General features: G+C 36.6%; 1 protein-coding gene across 2 annotated transcripts in view; it reads right to left on the bottom strand.

The window, feature by feature from the left end:
- The window catches only part of ICA1L (islet cell autoantigen 1 like), a gene marked incomplete at both ends in the record, with an annotated part of 37,990 nt that overhangs the window by 6,332 nt on the left and 7,240 nt on the right, over positions 1–24,418 (bottom strand). The window contains 6 exons of one of the 2 annotated variants that reach the window (XM_080798118.1): positions 1,858–2,112; positions 7,382–7,456; positions 18,476–18,519; positions 20,740–20,822; positions 22,207–22,305; positions 24,115–24,240. In XM_080798118.1, coding sequence (XP_080654244.1) covers positions 1,858–2,112; positions 7,382–7,456; positions 18,476–18,519; positions 20,740–20,822; positions 22,207–22,305; positions 24,115–24,240 — 682 coding nt within the window. The remainder of the gene's footprint in view (positions 1–1,857; positions 2,113–7,381; positions 7,457–18,475; positions 18,520–20,739; positions 20,823–22,206; positions 22,306–24,114; positions 24,241–24,418) is intronic. The other variant, XM_080798117.1, reaches the window with a different exon arrangement.

The raw sequence follows: 24,418 nt of genomic DNA, 5'->3' as shown, positions 1-24,418 counted from the left end.
AATCCGGTGCTGCTAGAGATGCGGCAAGTCTAGAAGAGAGAGCAGTGGTATTTCACGTGGAGAAGGAATCTGTAAATCTGGGTAACTATTAGGCCACTGACAAGGCATATAAGAGTAACTTTTTTCTAAAATTTTATAGTAAAACATTTGAATTATCCTCAGTAGAGTGCCTCTTTATCAAATGATACTGTATTCTTACTTTTAGGCTATTTAACAAATTCTTACTGAGTGATTACTGAACTGCTATTTTATTTATTGAGCTAACTTTATGCTGCAGTCCTGGAAAGCACAAAGATAAATCACCCCCCAGATTGTGCCCTTGAGGTGCTTACGGACTGGGTGACCTGTGATGGTCTTGCAGATACAGGATGAACATAAGTATTTTATTTATTTATTAATTTTTAAAAATTTTTTATTTGACAGAAAGAGAGACCACAAGCCGAGGGAGCAGAGCAGCAGGCAGAGGGAGAGGGAGAACAAGTTCCCCACTGAGCAGGGAGCGCAACATAGGACTCGATCCCAGGACCCTGGGATCACGACCCGAGCCAAAGGCAGCCGCTTAACTGACTGAGCCACCCAGGCGCCCCTAAACGTAAGTATTTTCATAAAAAGTACAATGCATTAAGATACTTTTAGGTGTTGTGAACCATTTCCTCAGGAATAAAATCTACTCGGGGATGGAAGACAGGGACAAAAGGCAAGATGAACTATGATGACAGCCATGAAAACAGGGCGCTGTGGGAGGCCAGAGGCTGGAGAAAGCACACACCGGGCAGCGCGGAAGAAATATTCAGCTGTTGGCTGCCCCGGAGAAAACGCTGGGCTGGGAATCCAACACAGGCTCAAGTCTGTGCTCCATTACTGAACACCATAAACAAAAGCAGCAACACAAGAAATGATGTTTCAGAGGGATCTGAAAATTAGTCAATATAGTTACAGAAAGTGGCCAAGTATTTTGACGTAAGCTAAGAGAGAGGAGTGGACATACAGGCACAAGTTTTATCCTGGAGCCCACGTTTCTTCATTTTTAAAAAAATGTAAGCAGAGTGCTGACATCAGTGTCTGCCTCTTGGAGAACGAACTCTGGGGGAAGCCTGGAAGGTGACCTGGGATTTGGGCGGCCTGGTGGGAGGACTCTTGCAGCAGCCCAGGAAGCCAAATAAGGCTCTAAACGCCTCTGCTAATAGAAGTGGAGAGGAGGAATGTGAAACTGGAGACATGTTTTCGAAACAGAACTGGCAGTACTTAGCAACCAATATGGAAGTGGGGAGCAAAAGGACTGTGAAGGTGCTGGGTTGGACACAGGCTGGTAGGACAGTAGGTCAGTAGAGGGAGTTCCCGACATAGAAACAAAGCAGGTGACCCTTAGGAAAACACCCTGCACCGCTTCCTGCCACCATCCTCCAGTCCTGCTCCCTTGCCCAAGAGGCTGCCCTGGAACTATCCTTGTCTGCTCTGAACCCATGGGGAGAGAACACACCGAGATGTGCTAGAGGGAAGAAACGGTATCACCTGCCCCAGGCAGGAGTAAACTTAGCAGGTCAAGGGTTTAAAATAAGACCCGGATTTTCTATGTAGAGAAGACTCTGGAGAAAGTCAATGTACAAAGTGGGTTTGGCAGAGGTGGCAGGAAAGCAGCCCTTTTGCCTTTGTCGATATACTCCAGTCATGGTAATGACCGGGGAGTACTGGTGGTAATATTCGTTACTTTTGCAGTTGATGGGTGAGACACAGATTTTGCCTAGTAGTACGAAGTTAAATCAATATCCTTGTTGATTTTAGCATCTACATACACACAGTTTTGCTTCACAAAGATAAATTAAGTCATGAGTGTCTAAATGTTTCATAGGCACTTACTGTTAAAAGCTCCAGCAGCATGAAGGCCAAGGTCAAAAAGCTGTGAAGGAAGGAATCGTGAGGAATGAGCAAGAGGCTCTGACCCCACAGCAGGCTCCCGTGACGTGAAGCTGGCCCCAGGGCTCCCGAAGGCAGTCTGGCATTCTGGGGTAAATTCACCAGTACTTGAAGAACCAGGACTTAGGAGGTTGTTGAGAAATGAAAATTCCTTCTCAAAATCATCTTCCAGCGAATCTATCGGGAAATCTTTTACAACTGTTGAGTGAACATAAAAACAGAAGGCTTGTTTCTTTTCAAGGAAATGAGAGTAGGACATAGGGCAAATCAAATTTGTTTCATTGTTCTCATACATTAATATAATTTTTGAAAGTTTTTTTAACATAATTTATAATGAACAATTAAACTGATTGGAAGTTTATGAGAAATTATTTCTAATTGGATAGTCTAGTCTCTAGAAATTGTTCCAAGGACACACATGAGGAAACATTTATTCAAGACAATCTATTAGAAGTCTTGGACTAAGACTTCTAATGGTATTTGAACGAAGAATCATTCCCTTCCTAACCCCCTCCCAATTCAGTACAATAGAAATTCTACTCTACACCTGTGTGGCCAAAAACATAAGGCTCCCTTCTCCCTCCGAGTTATGTTCTTAGGAGGGGGAGGATGTCAGCATTTCATATCCTGTTCTCAGTTACTTGGCTAAGTCTGGGCAGTGCAGTCAAGAGGTGGAAGCTCCCATTTCCCACCCAGATAAAAAGACCACAGTCGTAAGATGAGACTCTGATTTGAGTCACAAAAGGATGGGGCAGTTTGGGGAAAAATGGATAATAATCCCTAAATTTCTTGAAAACATTAATGTACTCATTCATCAAGCTTAATAAAACCCATGCAGAATCAATATAAAGAGATCTATATCTAAATACATCATAGGCAAATCACTGAAAGTCAAAGATAAAGAGAAAATACCCCCATTCATAAATGGGAAGAATCAATATTGTCCAGCTGGCAATTCAACATAATTCATATTCAACATAATTCATCATTCATTCATGTATGAATTCAACATAATTCCTATCAAAATCCCAGTAGGCTTTTTTGGATAGTGATTGACAAGATGATTGTAAAATTTTTATGGAAATGCAAAGGAGTTAGAATAGCCAAAACAATTTTGAAAAAAGAACAATGCTATGGGACTACTACCACCAGATTTCAAAAATTTCCTATAAAACCACAATAATCAAGACAATATGGTTCTGGTCAAGGACAGATATACAGATTAGTGGAACAGAAACTAGAATCCAGAAATACAACCTTTTTTTTTTTTTTTTTTTGTCACTGGATTTTAACAAAAATGCCAAGAAAATTCCATGGAGTAAGAAATGTCCTTGCAATAAATGGTACAGGAACGACTGGATGTGCATATGCAATAACAAAAAACAAAAATTAAAAGACATACCTCACACCATAAACACCAATTAACTCAAATTAATCATAGTCCTACATATAAGAGCTAAAATTATAAAACTTCAAGAAGAATACATAAGAGAAAATCTTTGTAACTTTGGGTATGAAGAGTTTTTAGACAGGATACCAAAAGAACATATAAGAAAAAAAGTAAGTTGAACTTTGTAAAATTTTTTAAATTTTGTTTTTTAAGAGGCAAATTTTTTTTTTTCTTAAAGATTTATTATTTATTTATTTGACAGAGATCACAAGTAGGCACAGCGGGGGGGGAACAGGCTCCCCGCTGAGCAGGGAGCCTGATGTGGGACTTGATCCCAGGACCCTGAGATCATGACCCAAGCTGAAGGCCGAGGCTTAACCCACTGAGCCACCCAGGCACCCCATTAAGAGGCAAAATTCAGAAAATAAGATGACTAGGATAAAATATTTACAAGTCATACGTCTGACAAAGAATTTGCACCAAGAATAAAGAAATCTTGCAATTTAATAATAAGGTAAATAACCCAATTTTAAAATAGGCAAATAGCCCTGGGGCTAATAATACATTATACATTAATAAAAAAAAAATAAAAATAGGCAAATAGGTCTTCATAGATTTGTCAACAAAGAAGATATATGAATGGCCAATAAACACAGGAAAAGATACTCAACATCATAAATCACTGGAGAAATGCAAATTAAAGCCACAAATTAAAAGTACTAAAATGTACATTTTAAAGAGACAACGTGCACGTTGACAAGTGGAAAAACTAGACACCTCATTCTTTGCTAGTGGGAATGAAATGGCAGTAGAGCCATTTTTAAAAAAACAATTTGACAGTTCCTTAAAAACATACACTCAATTTACCACACAACCTAGCAATTCCATTCCTAGGAATCTAACAAAGAAAAATGAAAGCTTATGTCCATACTCAGAGAAGTATTTGAATGATCATAGCAACAATATTATAATAGCCAAAAAATGTAAATAACCAAATGTTCATCAACTGGTAAATGGATAAATATAATGTGGTATATCCATACGATGGAATACAATCATGAATAAAAAGTAAGGAATCTTGGGGCACCTGGGTGGCTCAGTGGGTTAAGCCTCTGCCTTCGGCTCAGGTCATGATCCCAGGGTCCTGGGATGGAGCCCCGCATTGGGCTCTCTGCTCAGCGGGGTGCCTGCTTCCCCCTCTCTCTGCCTGCTGCTCTACCTACTTGTGATCTCTCTCTGTCCAATAAAAAAATAAATCTTTTTTTTTTTTAAAGTAAGGAATCAGAGTTAGCAAAATACAGCATATACATACAACGGAATATTCAGTGTTGTAAAGGAAGGAAATGCTGCAATACACCACTATATGGATGAACCTTGAGGACATTATGCTAAGTGAAATAAACTAGTCAGAAAAAGACAAGGACTGTATGATTCCACGTACATGACATACTTGGAATGTCAAAATCAGAGAGACAGAAAGGAGAATGTTGGGTGTCAGGGGCTGGGCAGGGGTGGGGGGGATGGGGAATTATCATTTAATGGATACAGACTTTCAGTTTTATAATGAAAAGAGTTACAGAGCTGAATGTTGGTGATGCTTGCATAATATTATGTATGCAGTATCACTGAATTGTACACTTAAAACAGGATGGTAAATTTTATGTGTATTTTATAATTTAAAAATTAAGAAAAAGTAAATGAACTACTGCTATATGCAACATGAATGAATCTAGAAAAACATTAGGCTTAATGGAATACATCTAAAGCCAAACACAAAAGACTACCTTTTGTTCAATTTTAGTCTAGGAAAGGGAAATTTATAGAGATTCGTATTCTTCTAGGCCTGAGAGTTGAGAGTGAGGATTGTAAACAAGTATGAGAGAATTTTCAAAAATATTCTAATATTCAGTGTGGTTACAGATGCACAACTCTATAAATTTACTAAAAATTACTGAATTTTGCATTTAGAACTGGTAATTTTTTTAAACCTATTATCTCCATAAAGCTGTTAAAAAATCAAGAGATTTTATACAAGTTTATGCAAATAAATCTGACAATCTAGACAAAATGAGTAATTTGAGAAAAATAAAACTTACTAAAATTGATCCCAGTACATAAGAAAAGGTTAAACAGACCAATTTCCATAGAGAAGAAAACACAAAAAAGTACCAGGCCTAAATGTTTTCACAGGGAAATCAACAGCAATGCACAAATAGTAAATAAAATATCAGCAAATTAATGCACAATGACAAAGCTGGACTTATAACTGGAATGCAAGGATGGTATAATATCAGGAAACCTATTAATACAGTTCATCATATTAACACATTGAAGAAGAAAAATAATGGCTGGCATAGATACTGAGAATGCTGTTGTCAAAATTCAACAACAATTCCTCATAAGAACTCTTAAGAAATTAGAAATGTATGGATACTTCTTTAACTTCATAAAACATACACCACATATCAAAAGCCAACATCCTAATTAATTCAGAAACATTACAGGAACTCCCATTAAAATCAGGAAATGCTCACCACTATTTAACATCATTCTGGAGGTAGTAACCAAGGCAATTAAACCAAAGAAATCAATTATAGTAAAAAGAATTGGTAAAGAAAGAACAGGATTATCTCTGTTTGCAAACAGCATGTTGGTATACCTGGAAAACCCTAGACAATCAATGATAAAACTAACCCAAACTAAAAAAATTCAGCACGGTAGCAGCATATAGTATTAACATGCAAAAAATCAATAGCATTTATGTGCACAAAACAATAACCAGTTAAAAATATAATGGAAAGGGGGCACCTGTCTGGCTCAGTTGGTACACAACATGCAACTCTTGATCTCATGGTCATGAGTTAGAGCCCTATACTGGGCATAAAGATTACTTAAAATAGATATATATTACACATATATATGTATATGAAAAGTATAAATATACATATGAAAAGAATCTCGTTTATAATGGCAACAAAAAATATTAATACTTAGAAATAATAAGAACTACTCAAATCCTATATGAAAAAAAACATATAAAAGATACACAAGGAAATTATAACAAATAGAAAAATCTCCCTTGTTTCTGGGTAGGATGTCTAAGCACTATCAAACTGTCAGTTTTCCACATTTAATGTGACCACAATAAAAGGAACAATGAGCCTTTTTATGGAGCTAAACAATACGATATAAAGCTTATATTGAAAAATAAACATGAAAGAATAACTAAGAAAATAATGAAAAGGATACTAGCCCTATCAGACGTAAAAACACAAAAGAAAGTTTCTGTAATTAAAACAGTGTGGCACTGGTACATGCACACATCAAGGAAAAATAGAGTCCAGAAACAGACCCAAGTACATACAAAAATCTAGTATGTGATTAGAAGTTATTTCAAATTCCTATGGTAAAGACAGCATTTCAAAAATATGATAAAGGATGGCCACTTGCAAAACAATCACATTTAAGCCATCACTAGTACCATATGGCTAAAAAAACTCCAAGTGAATTAGAGATATAAATGTAAAAAATAAAAGTATACAAATACTAGAAGACAGCATAAACTCTAACTTGTGTTTTACATATGACAAAAATCAAGATCTAATATTATTCATAGAAGCTAGTATATATTTCAGTGATTCTAATAAAAGTCATTCTAATAAAAAAATAAACTTGACTACATAAAATTATTTTTTAAATTTTCATGGCAAGAAACAACTACATGAAAAGACAAAAGACAGGTAACATAGTGGGAAAAAAATATTTGCAACATAAAGATATTCGAAGTAGTATTTACAGAGTGTCTACAACTGCTGGATGTCAGAGGGACACCAGACGGTGAGACAGACACTGTCCTACCAGTCCTCACAGTTACACAGATATATCTGGATAAGAGCTCAAACATATAAGACAAATAATGACTTAATTTCCATTGATATGTGCTATAAAATAGAAGTAAAGGGTTGCATCCCTGTGTAGAGACCTATACAGGTTTTAATGTTAAGGAAATAATTATTAAAACTAAAGAATTTTAAATAATAAACTATCCATATATAAAATGAATTTACCATTTCTTACCATTTTCAGAATGAGAAAACTGAGGTGCTTCAAACTCTCTTATTTGAAAATGCTTTTCCTTGTAACCTTCGGCTACTGAAACAAAATCACATAAAAGATAAGCTGAATAAGTAGAAATTTAGCATGCTTATTTACCATTATTATTTTATAATAATTTGGCCTAAGTGCGCAACTGACCACATCAGTTTATAATACCTATAAAATGGAGATGTAAAAATTTAAAGAACTACATATAAAAATCACGTTTGTGTGTATGAATATATATATGTGTGCATACATGTATATTTGTGTGCATAGATGGTTCCTGACTTATACTGGTTTGACTTACAATTTTTTGACTTCATAATAATGCAAAGGAGATAATCAGTAGAAACTGTACTTCAGATTTTGAGTTTGATATTTTCCCAGGCTAGTGAGACATAATACAGTATTCTCTTGTGATGCTGGGCAGAAGCAACGAGCTGCGTCTCCCAGTCAGCGTTGTGATCATGGGATAAACATGATATACTTAACAATCTTCAGTACCCATAAAACCATCCTGTTCAGTTTCAGTATTCGATAAATTATATGAGATACTCAATACTTAATTATGAATTAGGCTTTGTGGTAGATCATTTTGCCCACCTGCAGGCTAATAAAAGTGTTCTGAGCCAGGATAAGCTATGATGTTCTTATGTTAGATATATTAAATGCATTTTGACTTATGATATTTGCCTTTTTTTGGTATAGAAAGTAAATATCTTATGATATTTTTAAATCTTTTATTTTAATTCCAGTATAATTAACATACAGTGTTATATTAGTTTCAGGTGTTCAACTTATATTTTCAACTTATGATAGGTTTATCAGAACATAACCCCATCTAAAGTTGGGAAAGATCTGTAATACAATATATATAATTCACGCACAAATAACTTTATAATACCCGTAGGTATTCAGGTCCTTTGTTACATCTATGTCCCCTTGAAAGTTAAAAGTTTTCACATTCCAGGTAAACTGGTACATCTGCTATGAAAAACAGTATGGAGGTTCTCCCCAAAATTAAAAATAGAACTACCAAATGATTCAGCAGTGCCACTTCTGGGTATTTTATATGAAAAAAAAAGAACCCAAAAATCACTTCTTCAAAAATATATATGCACCCCCCATGTTCACTGTGGTATTATTTACAATAACCAAGACATGGAAACAACCCAAGTGTCCATCAGTGGATAAATGGGTAAAGAAAGTGTGTGTGTGTGTGTGTGTGTGTGTGTAAAATATTAATCAGCCATTAATAAATGAGATCTTGCTATTTTCAACAACATGGATGGACTTTATAAACATTATGCCATGTGAAATAAGTAAGACAGAGAAAGACAAATACTACATGATCTTGCTTATATGTAGAATTTAAAAAACAAAAAGACAAAAACCAAGCTCACAGACAGATCAGATTTGATAGTTGCTGGAGGCAGGGGATGGGGGAGGTAGGCAAAATAGGTAGAGGATCAAAAGGTATAAACTTCTGGTTATAAAATAAAAGATATGTAATATAACATCGTGACTAGTTAATAATACTGTATTGCATACTTGAAAGTTGCTGAATGAGTAAATCTTAAAAGTTCTCATCACAAGAAAAAAATTTTCTAACTGTATGGTGATGGGTGTTAACTAGACTTACTGTGGTGATTCTTTCACACTGTATACAAATATCAAATCATTATGTTATAAATCTGAAACTAGTATGTCATTTATACCTCAATTAAAGAAAAGTTTTCACATTCAGAAGCCTAGCCCTTTCCTAGTGGACGTGTGTCTAATTCTGTATTCTCTGAAAGTCCATTTTATATTTTGTTCTGCGTGTTCTCCATGTCTCTGGACAACAGATATTTATTTTACGTGCATAGTTATAAACAGCTTCTCTGCATCCTCACCTCCACCAAAGTGAGACTAGTAGTAATTTCATATGAAGGTAAAGATCAAACAAATGTGCTAAAAGACAGTATACTCCCAAAGCTCCCCAGGCAAAAAGTTGTTTAAAAAAAAAGAAAAGATCTCCAAATTTGGGGTATATACTGAGACAAGTTATGCCCTATTATTAATCTGGGATCCAGTTTCCCACATAATTCATCTGTACCTCATTTGCAACCCAATATAAACACATAGACCAGGAAGAAAAGAAAGAAAGAAAGAAAGAAAGAAAGAGCTCAAGATTTTGACATCTTCAACTATATCAAGGACACCTTTTAAAAAGATAATGAAACCTAAATGTCTCCTACATAAAACATGAATAGTATTGCTGCTGTACAGTGAGCTTGGAAAGTGTAATACATCTAAGGACAAGGTAGTAATATCTCTACTACACTCTTCTTAAAATTTGATGCTCAATTTGAGCAAAAGAAAATGGAAAAAGTTAAACCAACCAAAGTAGTCAAAAGAAAAAATCAAAAGAAAGGTATAAGGAATTCAGTGTTATTTAGCTTTAAGATAAGGAAGCAAAGGATAAATTGGGTTCTAAGTTCAAATAGTATAAAGATGGTTTAAAACTACAGAAGATAAAAAAATAGACTATCAATAAAGATTTCAGTTGAACTCTAGAAAAATCTGGGAATGAGAAAGAGATTCTGGAGGTGGCTAGAGAAGGAAGTGAAGAAGAGAGTAAGAGTTTGAGGGCAGGGAAAGAATGGGTGACAAACAGTCACACACCATGGAAATTTTGGTAAGCTACAGAAATAGAGTTTGGGGAATGGAAAATTAGTGAAAAACAGACCTGAAGAACTTACCTAGACCTGAAGAAAAGAAGGAAAGGAGTTGGAAAATAGGAAAGAGAGGACACAAGATATGAAAGATGAATGAAAAGGTCCAACATAAGCTGAGGTTCCAGAGGAGAAAACAGAGAAAATGGAAAAGCAATATTTTAAAAGATAATGGTGGGGCGCCTGGGTGGCTCAGTGGGTTAAGCCTCTGCCTTCAGCTCAGGTCATGATCTCAGGGTCCTGGAATCGGGTCCTGCATTGGGCTCTCTGCTCAGCAGGGAGCCTACTTCCTCCTCTCTTTCTCTCTGCCTGCCTCTCTGCCTACTTGTGATCTCTGTCAAATAAATAAATAAATAAAATCTTTAAAAAAAAGATAATGGTGGACATAAACATATTTATCATATATAAAAAAAGAAAATAATGGTTGAACATTTTCCAGAACTGATAAAAGACACAGTTACAGGAAATACAACTTACACTATGAAAGATGAAAAAAAAAAAAAACTTGCACATTTAGACACATGGTACTGAAACAGCAAGAACACCAAAATGAACAGCATATCCTTAAAGCAGCCAGAAAGAAAAACCAAATTCACTAAATAACTAGACTAACAGAAGATTTCTCAACAGCCCAGGGAAAGCAGAAACAATACCACAATATGTACCAAAAAATGTGAAAAAAAATACCAACCAACCTAAAATTATTTACTAAGCAAAACTGTCTTTCAAAAATAAGAAATAACAATTATTTCCAAATATAAGCCAAGTTTACCACCATGGCATCTTTAATAACTTCCAAAACTAAAAGCTATAATTACAGAAAAGGAAAATGAGGTCACAATGAAGATCTGAAATATATGAAGAAATAATAACAAAAAATACTGGTAAAATATAAATAACATTTCTTCATAAAACAAAAATATTTTTATTGATTTGTGGGAACTCACAAAAAGAGAAATAAAACATTGAAGAATAATAGTTGGTGAAGTGAGATGGGAGTGACTGGATTTAGTCTAAGGTCTTTGTAATGTTTTGGGAATACTGAGGTAGTCATAAACCTCGCCTTAATTTCAAGTATGAATGATATGGACACCTGGGTGGCTCAGTCGGTTAAAGTATGCATGATAAAATTCAAGGGGAACCACCAAAAACAAATAAAATGTGTAACTTCCAAACTAGTACATGGGGGGGAAAAAGGACTAAGAAATCTTTAAAAACAAATAAAAAAATCTTAATCAATCCAAAGTGAGGCCAAACAGGGGACAAGAGAATGGGGTGGAAGAAGAAAACAAAGAGAAAACAGAAAGTATAAGTCCGAATATAAATCATGACAATAAATGTAAACGGACTAAATTCATCAAATAAAAGAATGACAAACTGATATATGGTGCCTTTAAAAAAAAATCCAGCTTAATTTTATTTATAAAAGAGACATAACCTAAGATATAAGAACATGGGAAAGTTGAAAGTAAAAGTGCAGAAAGGGGTATACAAAGTAAATACTAACAAAAATAAAACAACTTAAGCTAAGCTAATGTCATATAGAGGAAACTATAAGCCAAGAAGTAATATTAGGGACAGAAGGGGTCATTATATTATTAACATATAAACAGATTTTTTTTAACATATAAACATATTTTTAACATATTTTAACATTTTATTTAATTTTTTAACATATAAATAGATTTGTTTGCTAAACAGATATAAGAATTCTAAACTGGGGTTTAGCTCAGTCAGTTGAGTGTCCAACTCTTGGTTTTAGCTCGTCATGTTCTCAGGGTTATGAGATTGGGCCCTGGGTCAGGCTCTGTGCTCAGCATGGAGTGTGCTTGAGATTCTCTCCCTCTGCCCCTACCCCCACTTGTGCTCCTTCCCTCTCTACAATAAATAAGGGGATCCTGGGTGGCTCAGTCGGTTAGGTGGCTGCTTTTGGCTCAGGTCATGATCTAAGGGCCATGGTACTGAGCTCAGCATTGGGCTCCCTGCTCAGCAGGAGGTCGGCTTCTCCTCCCTCTGCTGCTGTCCCTTCTTGTGCTCTTTTGCTCCCGTGTTCTCTTTCTCTCTCCCTCAAATAAAATCTTCAAATAAAATAAATAAAATCTTTAAAAAGATATTTTAAACTATGCAACTGTCACTCAAAATCCTCAAAGTATATAAAGTGAAAAAGTACAGGAAGAATGAAAACCCACTTCAGTAGCAGAGATTTCAAAATATGTATCTCAATTATTGATATATCAAGTAAACAAAAAATTAGTAAAGATATAAAAGACTTAAAGCAGCACAAATAATTAGCTTGATGTAATAGATATGTAGGCTCCCGCATTCAATGATTAGAGAACACATCAAGCCCATGGAATATTTAGAAAATTTGTCCACTTCTTAGTCTATAGACAGTGTCCCAATAATTCAAAGAATCAGTATGACAAGGATACATTCTCTGACCATGATGAAATTAGTTAAAAAATCAATGACAAAAAGGTTAATTTCAGTATCCCCTTAATTTGGCAATTTTAGAAATGCAATTTAAAATCACTCATAGCCATAGATGACAGAAGATATAATGAAAAGTTAAAAACAATTTATATCAGATTATAATGAAAATACTATATATCAAAGTTTCTGGACATCCATACAATGGATTAAGCAATAAAAAGAAAGTACCAACACAAGTTGTGTCACGGATGAAGATCAAAGTGTTACATGAAGTGAAAAAAGATACAAGAATACCACACATGGCATGATTCTAGCTATATGAAATGTCCAGAAAAGTCCTAGGAGTGGGAATAGGGATTACAGCAAGCAGGTGTGAAGGATCTTACTGCTGAGTGGATGAAAAGGTTCTAAATCTGACTTCTAGAGATAGTTGCAGTGCTCTACAGTAACTAAAAATTACTCATTTATACAACAGAATGAGTTTTAGGATAAAATATACCTCAATAAAGCCTTTTAAAAAAAACTTGTGGGATACCAAAAAAAGAGAAATTTTAGCTTTAAAAAAACCCAAAAATAATAGTGGAAGAAAATAATGAAGATAAGAACTAAAATTAATGAAACAGGGGGCACCTGGGTGGCTCAGTGGGTTAAAGCCTCTGGCTTCGGCTCAGGTCATAATTTCAGAGTCCTGGGGATCAAGCCCCGCATCAGACTCTCTGCTCAGTGGGGAGCCTGCTTCCCCCTCTCTCTGTCTCTGTGTGCCTCTCTGTCTACTTGTGATCTCTGTCTGTCAAATAAATAAGTAAATAAAATCTTAAAATTAGTGAAACAGAAATAAAGATTCAACAGGTTTAAGAAAACCAAAAGCTGATTTGTTGAAAGAATAAATAAACCCTTAGCAAAATTAATTAAGAAAAAAAGAGAGAAGGAACAAATAAATATCTGGAATTAGCGAGTAGACATAAGGGGCACATGGATGGCTCAGTTGGTTGAGCATCTGACTCTTGATTTTGGCTCAGGTCATGATCTCAGGGCTGTAAGACTGAGCTCTGCATTAGGCTCCAAGATCAGCAAGTCTGCTTGGATTCTCTCTCTCTCCCTCTCCCTCTGCCCCTCCTCCCACTTGTGCTCTTTCTCTCACTCTCTAAAATAAATACAAAAAAAAAAAAAAAAAAAAAAGTAGGGGTGCCTGGGTGGCTCAGTGAGTTAAAGACTCTGCCTTTGGCTTGGTTCATGATCTCAGGGTCCTGGGATTGAGCCCCACTTTGGGTTCTCTGCTCAGCAGGGAGCCTGCTTCTCCCTCTCTCCCTACTTGTGATCTGTCAAATAAATAAAATCTTTTAAAAAAAAGTAGACATAATTACTGATACAGCAGTTTTTGAAGATTGAATAATGCTACAAATGAATGGTGAAACTATAAAAATGTCCATTATATTTCATCTGGGCCTTTTAAAAAAATGCTCTCTACTTGGGTACATATGTATGCACAAGAAGCTAACCTTCTGAACATATACTTGAAGCTGGTTAGATACACAAGTCCACAATTATTATTGTTTATCAATATGATCTGTATTTATGTGTACACTTAAAATGCCTCTTGCATTAACTGTACACCTATCATGTGCCATGTAGTTTATAAATATCTCTAGTCTTAATATCTCTGTAAGGTAGAAGTATATGACTCACATTTCAGATGAGAAAAATGAGAAAGGTAAATATGACTTGTTTTTAAAAGCTGGCATTCAAACCCTGGTTTTTCTGGCTCCAAAGCTGCACTGATTGAATATATACTGATTGTATACATAATACGTACTTATAAAAAAAAATAAAAACATGTTTGAAGTGTGAGGAAAAGCTCGAAACTTAATCATACCACCCTGTGAAATAAATGTCTACATTAAAAGCCCTCATCTTGGAGAAAAATCAAAATTCCCTAAGGAAAATAATTAGACCTTCTAATTAGGTGCTGCTAGGAACCTAACTCGTTGCTGAGTACAGCCTCCAGGCCCACGTGACCAGGAAGCCTGAACTGAGACCCTGGGACGTTATGAAGCATATCCTACCACCCACCCAGAAAGAGAAACAAGTCAGCAGCCCACCTGAGTATGAAGCCTGATCTCCTGCCTTGCTCACCCGGAAGCCCTAACAGTGACCGTGGGGAGCACCAGAGCCCAGCTTACAGTGCTGCCTAGCAGCCAACTCTGGTCTATAGCACTGCCTGGCACTGAGGCCATGCGGATGGCCATGCTCAGCTGCTGAGCATAGCCTGCAGTCTCAAGTGCACAGGGAGCCCAGTCAGTGATCCCACTCAGTTGTAAAACACAGCCTCATGCCCTGCCCAGTCATGCAGTAAAGCACGAGGCCCACTCAGCTAGGAAGTATGGCCAGCAATCTTGCCCAACAGCAGAGAACAGCCACCGCCCTGCCTGATTTAGAACCCAGCCTCTGCAGTCCTAATTGCGAAGCACTGGGTGAGCCCATATCAGACCATGAAGCCCTGCCTGTGACCCTGTCTGAAAAAAGAGGCTCGGCAGTGGCATCCTTTGATCAGAGATGACTATGAAGCCCAGCTAGTGACCCTGCCTGACCTCAGAATGCAGCCCTTTCACCAGGGATCCCAGCTAACACCACCACTTAAACAAAATAGAGCCAATGGGTCTTCTCCAACCTCAGAGCATGAGCAGCACCTTTGTCCAGTCAGATACAATAACACACTGTAATCATACTGTCAAAAGTCAAAGACTGGAAAAAAAAAAAAAGTCAAAGACTGAATTTTTAAAGAAGCTAGAGAAAAGTGACTTCTCACATATGAGGGAGCCGCTATAAGACTGTAAGCAGATTTTGCAGCCAGTAGACAGCAGTATGATATACTCAAAATACTGAAAGAAAAAAACTCAATGAAGAATACTATACCCAGCAAAGCGGTCCTTCAGAAATGAGAGATAAAGCTCTTCTCAAACAAATGAAAGTTGAGAAAGTTCATTGACCACTAGACCTCCCTTACAGGAAGGCTAAAGGACATTCTACAGGATGAAATGAAAGGATGTTAAATAATCTTGTAAAACCACATAATGTGTACAACGCATCAGTAAAGGTAAATATATAGTCAAAATTATATAATATTGGAAGAGTTTTGTATAAATCACTTTAAACTCCAGTTTAAAAAACAAACATTAGGGGCGCCTGGGTGGCTCAGTGGGTTAAAGCTTCTGCCTTTGGCTCGGGTCATGATCTCAGGGTCCTGGGATCGAGCCCCGCATCAGGCTCTCTGCTCGGCAGGGGGCCTGCTTCCTCCTCTCTCTCTCTGCCTGCCTCTCTGCCTGCTTGTGATCTCTGTCTGCCAAGTAGATAAATAAAATCTTTAAAAAAAAACATTAAAAATAACTAACTACAATAATTTGTTATTGGATACACAATGAAAAAGGTGTAAATTATAACATTAATAACCTAAAATGTGAGGGGGAGAAAACTGTGGAGTTTCTGTATACTATTGAAGTTCTTATTAGCTTAAAATAGGATGTTATAGATATAGTTCATGAATGCATACAGAATGGAATTACTCAACCATGAAAAAGGATGAAATCTTGCCATTCATGACAACGTGACGGACCTAGAAGATACGAAGAAGATACTACGCTATGTGAAACAAGTCAGACAGAGAAGGACAAATACCATATGATTCCCCTTATATCTGGACTAAAAAAAAAGCCAAAATGAAGCAAAACAAAACAAACAACAACATAAATACAGAGAACTACCCTTTGAATATGTATATAGATATAGAGAACTAGTGGTTGCCAGAGGTGAGTGGAGTGGAGGCATAAACAACATACATAATGGGGATTATGAGGTATGAACTTCCAGTCATAAAACAGATAAGTCACGAGAATGGAAAGTACAGTACAGGGAATACAAATGATAATATTGTAATTACTCTGCAAGATGACAGATGGTGACTACATTTATTATGGTGAACATTTCATAACGTCCATAACTGTCAAATCTCTGTCTTGTGTACCTGAAACTATTATAGACTTTTGTTTATTTATTTGACAGAGAGAGAGAGAGAGAGAACAAGTGGGGGTCAGGGTGGTGGCAGGCAGAGAGAGCGGGAGAAACAGGCTCCCCACTGAGCATGGAGCCTGATGTGGGGCTTTCTCCCAGGACCCTGAGATCATGACCCAAGCTGAAGGCAGATGGTTAACTGACGGAGCCACTAGGCGCCCACAGTACCAGGAACTAATATATGTCAAATATACTTCATTTGAAAAAAAAAAAAAAAACTGGGAAAAGACTGTTTGACGTTGGTGTTGGCAATGATTTTTTTTTGCATTGGACACCAAAAACACAAGAAACAAAGGCAACAATAAAGAAGATTACATGAAACTAAAAATCCTTGGCACAGCAAAAAAAAAACACACAAAAAAACAACAATCAATAATCAAAAACCCAATCACATTTGCCTACAGAATGAGTAAAATATTTGCAAACCATCTGTATGATAAGGGGTTCCTATCCAAAATATGTAAGGAACTTATAACTTAATAGCAAAAACAAAATAATCTGATTAAAAAAGGGAAAAAGAACCTAGATACATATTTTTCCAACTGAAGAAGACATGTACACAGCCAACACATACATTAAAAGGTGCTCAACGAAACACTACTCATCAGGGAAATAGAAATCAAAAACCACGGTGAGCTATCACCTCACGCTTGTTAAAATGCTAGTATCAAAAAGAGAAGAGATAGCAAGTGTGGGACAGGCTGTTGAGAAAAGGGAACACTTGTGCATTGTTGGTGGGAATGTAAATTGGGGTAGCCATTATGGAAAGTAGTATGGAGGTTCCTCAAAATATTAAAAACAGAACTACCATATGTTCCAGCTCTTCCACTTCTGGGTATATATACAAAGGAAATAAAATTATTATCTTGAAGAGCTATCTGCATCCCCATGTTCTTTGCAGTATTATTTACAATAGCCAAGACATGGAAACGACTGAAGTGTCCATCACGGATAAATGGATAAAGAAAATGTTATGTATATAGATACCTATGATAGAATCAAATTGAATATTATTTACTCATAAAATAACATGGATGAATCTGGAGGATATTATGCTAAGTGAAATAAGTTAGAGAAAGATAAATACTGTGTGATCTCACTTAAAGTTTAGATCTTAAAAAGCCAAACTCAGAAGCAAAGAGTAGACTGGTGGTTATTAGGGTCTAGGTGGGGGAAAACGGTGAAACGTGGTCAAAGGGTATAAACTTCCAGGTAAAGATGATAAAGTTCTGGGGCACCTGGGTGGCTCAGTGGGTTAAAGCCTCTGCCTCCAGCTCAGGTCATGATCCCAGAGTTCTGGGATCGAGCCCCACATCAGGCTCTCTGCTCAGCGGGGAACCTGCTTCCTCCTCTCTCTCTGCCTGCCTCTCTGCCTACTTGCGATCTCTATCTGTCAAATAAATAAATAAAATCTTAAAAAAAAAAAAAAGATGATAAAGTTCTGGGGATCTAATGTACATGGTGACAACAGTTAACAATACCGTATTACATACTTGACATTTGCTAAGAGAATAAGTTCTAAATGTTCTTGCTGCCAAAAGCTATATAGTACCTATGTGAGGGGATAGATGTGTTAGCTACGTTTATAGTGATAATCATTTAGCAATACGTACTATATCAAATCATCACATGGTATACCTTAAACCTACACAGTGTTATATGTCAGCTATAACTCAATAAAGCTGGGGGGGAAAGAAAGCTAACTCAAAAGTGTTTTTATAGAAGAGATTTATAAATGGATTTAACATGTTTTTTAAAAAGAATGGATATTAATACAATCTGTTTTAAGAGGTTGTGACAAACTGTTTTGACATTTCAAATGTGATCATTTCACATTTTAATGAATTTACCATCTTACCTGGTTCATTTCCCAAGCTCACTTCCTCATTTGACAAAACTAACCTAAAGTAAAAACCAAAAAATGCAAAGATTTTGGTTAAAATACACTTGGGACTCATATCCTACAGTTGTATATGGTTAAAAAAAATTTTTTTAACTGAGATGACATATAAAGTAGTTGTCTTGTAGATAACTCTAAAATCTGAGACAAATGCCACCTCTTCTCTAGATCTACATAGACTTTGAAAATAATCCTTCATCCCTTATTCTTTCAACAACAGTTACCGAGTACTGAGGAAGCACCAGGCACCGTGCTAAGTACTACGTATAGTGAACATCCGTCACCAAAGTCCTGGAGAATGAGGTTTAGTTTTCAAGCATGGAAGCAATTTGCTCAAGAATACTTGGGATCTAAATAGAAGGAATGAAGAATTGCAGAAAAAACGGAGCACTCTATTTTGAACAAAGTGATGTTTGCACAAGAAGACACATTTGCCTAAAATGTTCTCAGCCAATACTAATTTTGGATATTTGTATCATCCATCTACAATAAAAAAAATTAGACAAAGAAATTGAACATAGATTTAGGCATTATTCCTGGAGTTTAACCTCACAAGTCTAGTATTAGAGGCTGTCTTTAATAAATCTTTAAAGATACATAAAAAGCAATACAGGTACCCCCTGCTTTTCAAAAGTTTGCATTATGCTTCTACAGAAGACCTATGTTAGTACCCATTTTTGCCAACTGAAAGAAGTCCAAAGAGGATTTTCACTTTTACAAAAAAGGCAAAAAGCAAAAAACAGTGTTGTTTTGCAAGGAGCCCTTTTAGAGGCGGTGTGACCCTGAGCAGCGACAGTGGCGCCACCAGGCTCCTTCCTTGAGAACTACACTCAGCCTCTCAGCATGAAGCCGCTAGAGTTCTGAATGGTGTCTGTGCACAGCTGTGCTTTATCTCGACTTATTTTGTGCATATGCTAGCAAGATGTGTGCTAGGGTGTCAGGAAAGCCTGAGAGAGGTTATTTTTTGGGTCTAGGAATACTCAAGAAATTTTCCACAAAAATTAATGGTAATTGCTTCTTTGCCTTATACTGTACTGGCTTATGAAATGTTTCATTGGAATACTCCACTTTCAGATAGCAGGGGAAACCTACACAGTATTTATTTACAAAAAACACAAAAATAAACCTACAGAGAAAAGAGATACTAATTACTTGGAATGAAATTTCCAATAACAGCATATATACATGGGTTTTTAAACAACTTGGATGGAAGAAAAAATAAAATGCTTTGTACTCTGTTAGTTAACTGAAAAGGTAGTTATCATAATGCTGAAGATGCATGAGAGGATTTTGAATAAAACTTTCATGAAATGTGATACTGGAAAAATTTTACTAAATGAATATATTTCATGTAACATAAGATTTTAAATGTTAATATGTAAGTTTCAGTTATAATTATACATTTGATTAATCTACATCCTAAATTGTTTATATATTCAAGTTAGCCATGATATTTGTTTGGATTTCCCCACAGAGAAAAGAGGGACCCGCTGATATCCTGGATCACGTTTCACTCAGCAATACATGGTCTGTCACAGTTCGGGTCTTATTTCTGGGTTTGTTACTACACTCAGTGCAATCTAGTTAAAATGAGAAGTGGAAGCTCTGAAAGGAAAACAAAAGTATGATAAAAAGGGAAACAGGCAACGTACAGGATGTGCATGGCAAGAACCCCCATTTTCAGGCAACCAGCCCCAGTCCTATTGGTGTTGCTCTGGAGATAGATTTTCAACATCTTCTGTTTCATAGCTGCTGGCACCTGTCCCTTTCTCTTGCAAGCTGGCCCTTCTGGGATTCTAGGTAGAGGCTCTTAATACAAAGCTCAGTCTCCCAAACTATACAATTTGGAGTTATCACCTCAATCTGTTTGTACTGTTACCATCAACTTTGCCTGCCATGTCTAAAATAGGGGGGGAAATAAGGCTTCAAAACAAATGTTTAATATTAACTGGTAAAATGGGGCACCTGGCTGGCTAGTCAGTACAGCACCTGATTCTTGATCTCCGGGTCGTGAGTTCAAGCCCCCTGTTGGGTGCAGAGCTCACTTAAAAAAAAAAATCCCTTAAAGATATTAACTGGAAAAATGACATAGAAATAAATATTCAATAAGTCAGAAAAGAAACAACTCTTTCCATATATATCATGTATCAGTAGCCACAGTTTCCAAATATATCATATTATCATGTATCAGTATCCATAATACCATACTTCTGCCTGCTTACTTATTGAGGTTTTCAGTGAGAGAACTGTTTTCTATTTGTTCTTTGTGGTCTTCGGTAAACTTGCTTGGAGTGTCCTGTAGTTGCTAAGGACAAGAAATTCAATGTTAAGTAGATGGAATGTTTCTCTCTTTGTGCAAACAAAATGAGAATAAAAATTCTAAAAAAACAACATAAAATGGGGATAATTTTGAAGTAGACTAGAGAGTGAGAGAGATGGGAAATGTGTGCTAATGTAAATTGAACTAAGCCCTGTGTCTCTGTTTATCCTGGCTGCCTATGGCAACCATATGGCCTATGACATAGGCTAGCCACAGGGTTTCTAAGTCTATGATATGCCAAAGAAGACTCACACAGTGTTTCGGACTTTGACTGCAATGTTCTAAATATGGCTGAAGATTTTCAACTTCATGTAAACAGAAATTAGATATTAAATTTGCCTAAAAACACAGTATGCTATCCAGTGAAACATTAATATAGAAAGAATAAAAAAACAAAACATACGCACAACAAAAAACATAAAGACTAATACGAGGGTATCTATTAGACTGGAAGATGCTCTGTCAGAACATGACTTAAAAATCCATACCAAGCCCCAGGAATACACAGGTGCAAGATAGGGGTCTATCACAGATACCACATCTAGCTTGAGTAATCACAACAATAACATTTTCAAGCTCTATTTAAAACAAGACGATTCACAGACCTGTACCCCTGGGGCAAATAATACATTATATGTTAATAAAAATAATAAAAAATGAAATAAAACAAGGCAGAAAGATAGGTTCAAGGGTACTGAAACCTAGCCTACCCAAAGTAAAGAAATGATCACCATGGTGTGACTCTGCTAGATAAGCCATATGCAAAGAAGATTGACAGGAAGATATACAAATGTTAAAAACCTGAGAGTACCTTTTAGTATGTAGGCATTACAGAAAGAGCTGATCTAATACAAGAGAATAGTCTCTTAAGCTGTAATCACCCATAATTTTTGGATCATGAATCACGTCTACATATGATTCTATTCTCTACAGAAGAAAACTATACAACATGAGTATAAAAGTAAAGCAAGGAAATTTTTAAGTACTAAAATTGTCAGGTATGTACTCTGGTTGTTTTTGAAAAGCAATGACCATTTTCCATTGCTTATTCCTCTGAAGTTTTTCTTTTCCATAACTTTTTCTTATCTCATTTGCATTTTAATTTTCTTTTCTCTTGCTCGCTCTTTTACTTCCCCCCTCTAACCCCCACCCAATATCTTGAGCCCACCAGCAGTATTCCCACGTATTTGTTAGTGTTGCTGGTAGCACTTGGAATTAGGGAAGTACCGAAAAACAACTGGCTAAAGGAGTGTAGGAAAATGTTTCCCAGTGTTTTGTGAATTGAAAGTTAGGCTTAGCACAAAATACTTTCAGTGTTATCCAAATGAAGTATAATATATCTAACAAAAGAACATGGAAAGAAATGTACCTTGACAGCTACAAAATCATATGGATGGAAGCCAGTACAGGCCCCATGGATCTGGGACATCAATCGAGCTGTTTTCTCCCAGAATCCAAGCAGTGTCCTCTGCAGAGAAAGAAAGGTTGTCACTACAGATATGATTTTTTTTTCACTGCTGTTTTTCCTCACTAGTGTAGGTAGATGAATTGGTTGCTGAATAATAAGCAGTAGGAAGTAAAATCAATTTCGAGGTTTGGGGAACCACACAGCTGTGTAAATAGTAATTCTGCATAAGAACTGCCTTCTGGGGGCACCTGGGTGGCTCAGTGGGTTAAGCCTCTGCCTTCAGCTCAGGTCATGATCTCAGGGTCCTGGGATTGAGCCCCACATTGGGCTCTCTGCTCAGCGGGGAGCCTGCTTCTCCCTCTCACTCTGCCTGCCTCTCTGCCTACTTGTGATCTCTGTCTGTCAAATAAATAAATAAATAAATAAAAATCTTAAAAAAAAAAAAAAAGAACTGGCATCTGTATTGGCATATATATGTGCCTATCTGTACACAGCATGGAATGTACACTGGAGTCAGCTAGAGAGTAATATTAGTAGATTAGAACACTTTCTGAAGAGTCCAAAAGAGAAATGTCAAAAGCACAAAAATACTGCATTTATATTAGGGGTATATGTGTAAATCTTCATGTTGGTAAGCATATATAAACCCTTATTAATTGGAAAAAAATAGTATGTACCACTAAATTTAGTCTTTCACTTAGGGCACAAGAAAGAAAAAAAAAATGTGTTCTCAAGCCAACTCAAGTAACTGAACATTTTCCTTGGTGTTTCAAAGTTCCTAGTCAAAGTAAGGGGGCTGAATGGAGAGAATAAAGAGAACTGAACTAACAGCTGTCGTGTTTCAGGTGTCCGCTACATGGGTTGCCACACTTTCATTTTTAAGTGTGTCCTTTCTTGACTCCTGAATTCCACAGTACTCAATGGAAGGAGGCAGATATCCTACAAGGCCCAGTGAAGGTCCACTCCCTTTAGTTTATTATTCTTATCTTATGTAAAAACAGTTTATTCTATTTTGCCATTCATGAATACATGTTAAAATTAGTCATTGCTGGGGCGCCTGGGTGGCTCAGTGGGTTAAAGCCTTTGCCTTTGGCGGGTCGTGATCCCAGGGTCCTGGGATCGAGCCCTACATCGGGCTCTTTGCTCAGCAGGGAACCTGCTTCCCCCTCTCTCTCTGCCTGCCTCTCTGCCTACTTGTGATCTCTGTCTGTCGAATAAATAAATAAAATCTTGAAAAAAAAATTCGTCATTGCTACTAATTAACATCTGACTTATTCATTCCATGATATTTATGTGTGATTTGAGGTAACAGAAGTGCAGGTGAGACTCCCGAGGTTAAAGTGGTGGGAGATGGTGACTTGGCAGAATGAAAAGAACACAGGACGCAGCATGAGAAAACTTAGGTTTTTAGCCCAAATTACCATTTACTTTAATTCCCCTACATTTGACTTTCCTCAGCTATAAAATGACAGGAACGTTTTAAACTACTGGGCGACAGCTAGTAAACTATTTTAATAGTTTAAAATAGTTTTAAACTATTGGGCCAAACAACAGTTTCAAGCTTTAAACTACTGGGTTGAGGATGTGAATCCTGCCTCAACGCCCCCCACTCAAACCTAGACGACTGCTAAGTCTCCCTCTCCTAGGACACCAAGAAGAATAACATGAAGATACAGGAATAGGGAATCCCGAATGTCTTTTTCATTCTAGAATTCTATGATTCTCTGTCATAACCTCAGTAAGGCAATTTTCAAAGTCAAAAGAATCTGATTAGTTATGCAATTTTTTTATACCCTTTAGACAACTTTTAAAAAGAAATCTCACCACTCATCTTTACTGCAAGGACATGCTGACCATGGAGGTGGGTACCTGGTAGGTAGTGAGTGAGTGAGAGAACATATTGCAGCGACTAGCTCCAAGCAAATCCACCTTCTGACAAACATCCATCTTTAACTTGTCAAAAGAAGCTTTGCTATTTCTCACTTGGATCTGTACCTGCAACCACAATAATATTTATTATTATTACTGATAATATAGACATAAATAGACCATACAGGCTCATGATACGTATTTTCAGGCACATGAAATTGTAATAAAGATGACTAATTCCCTTTCCTGGTATAATTGTTTCATGATTAATGGTAAAGATTTTGGCTATTTTTAGTAATTGTAG

Source organism: Martes martes (assembly GCF_963455335.1).
Source record: "Martes martes genome assembly, chromosome: 3".
NCBI classification, from domain to species: Eukaryota; Metazoa; Chordata; class Mammalia; order Carnivora; family Mustelidae; genus Martes; species Martes martes.
Note: the sequence above shows the minus strand (reverse complement) of the source record. Positions and strands in the feature narration are given on the sequence as shown.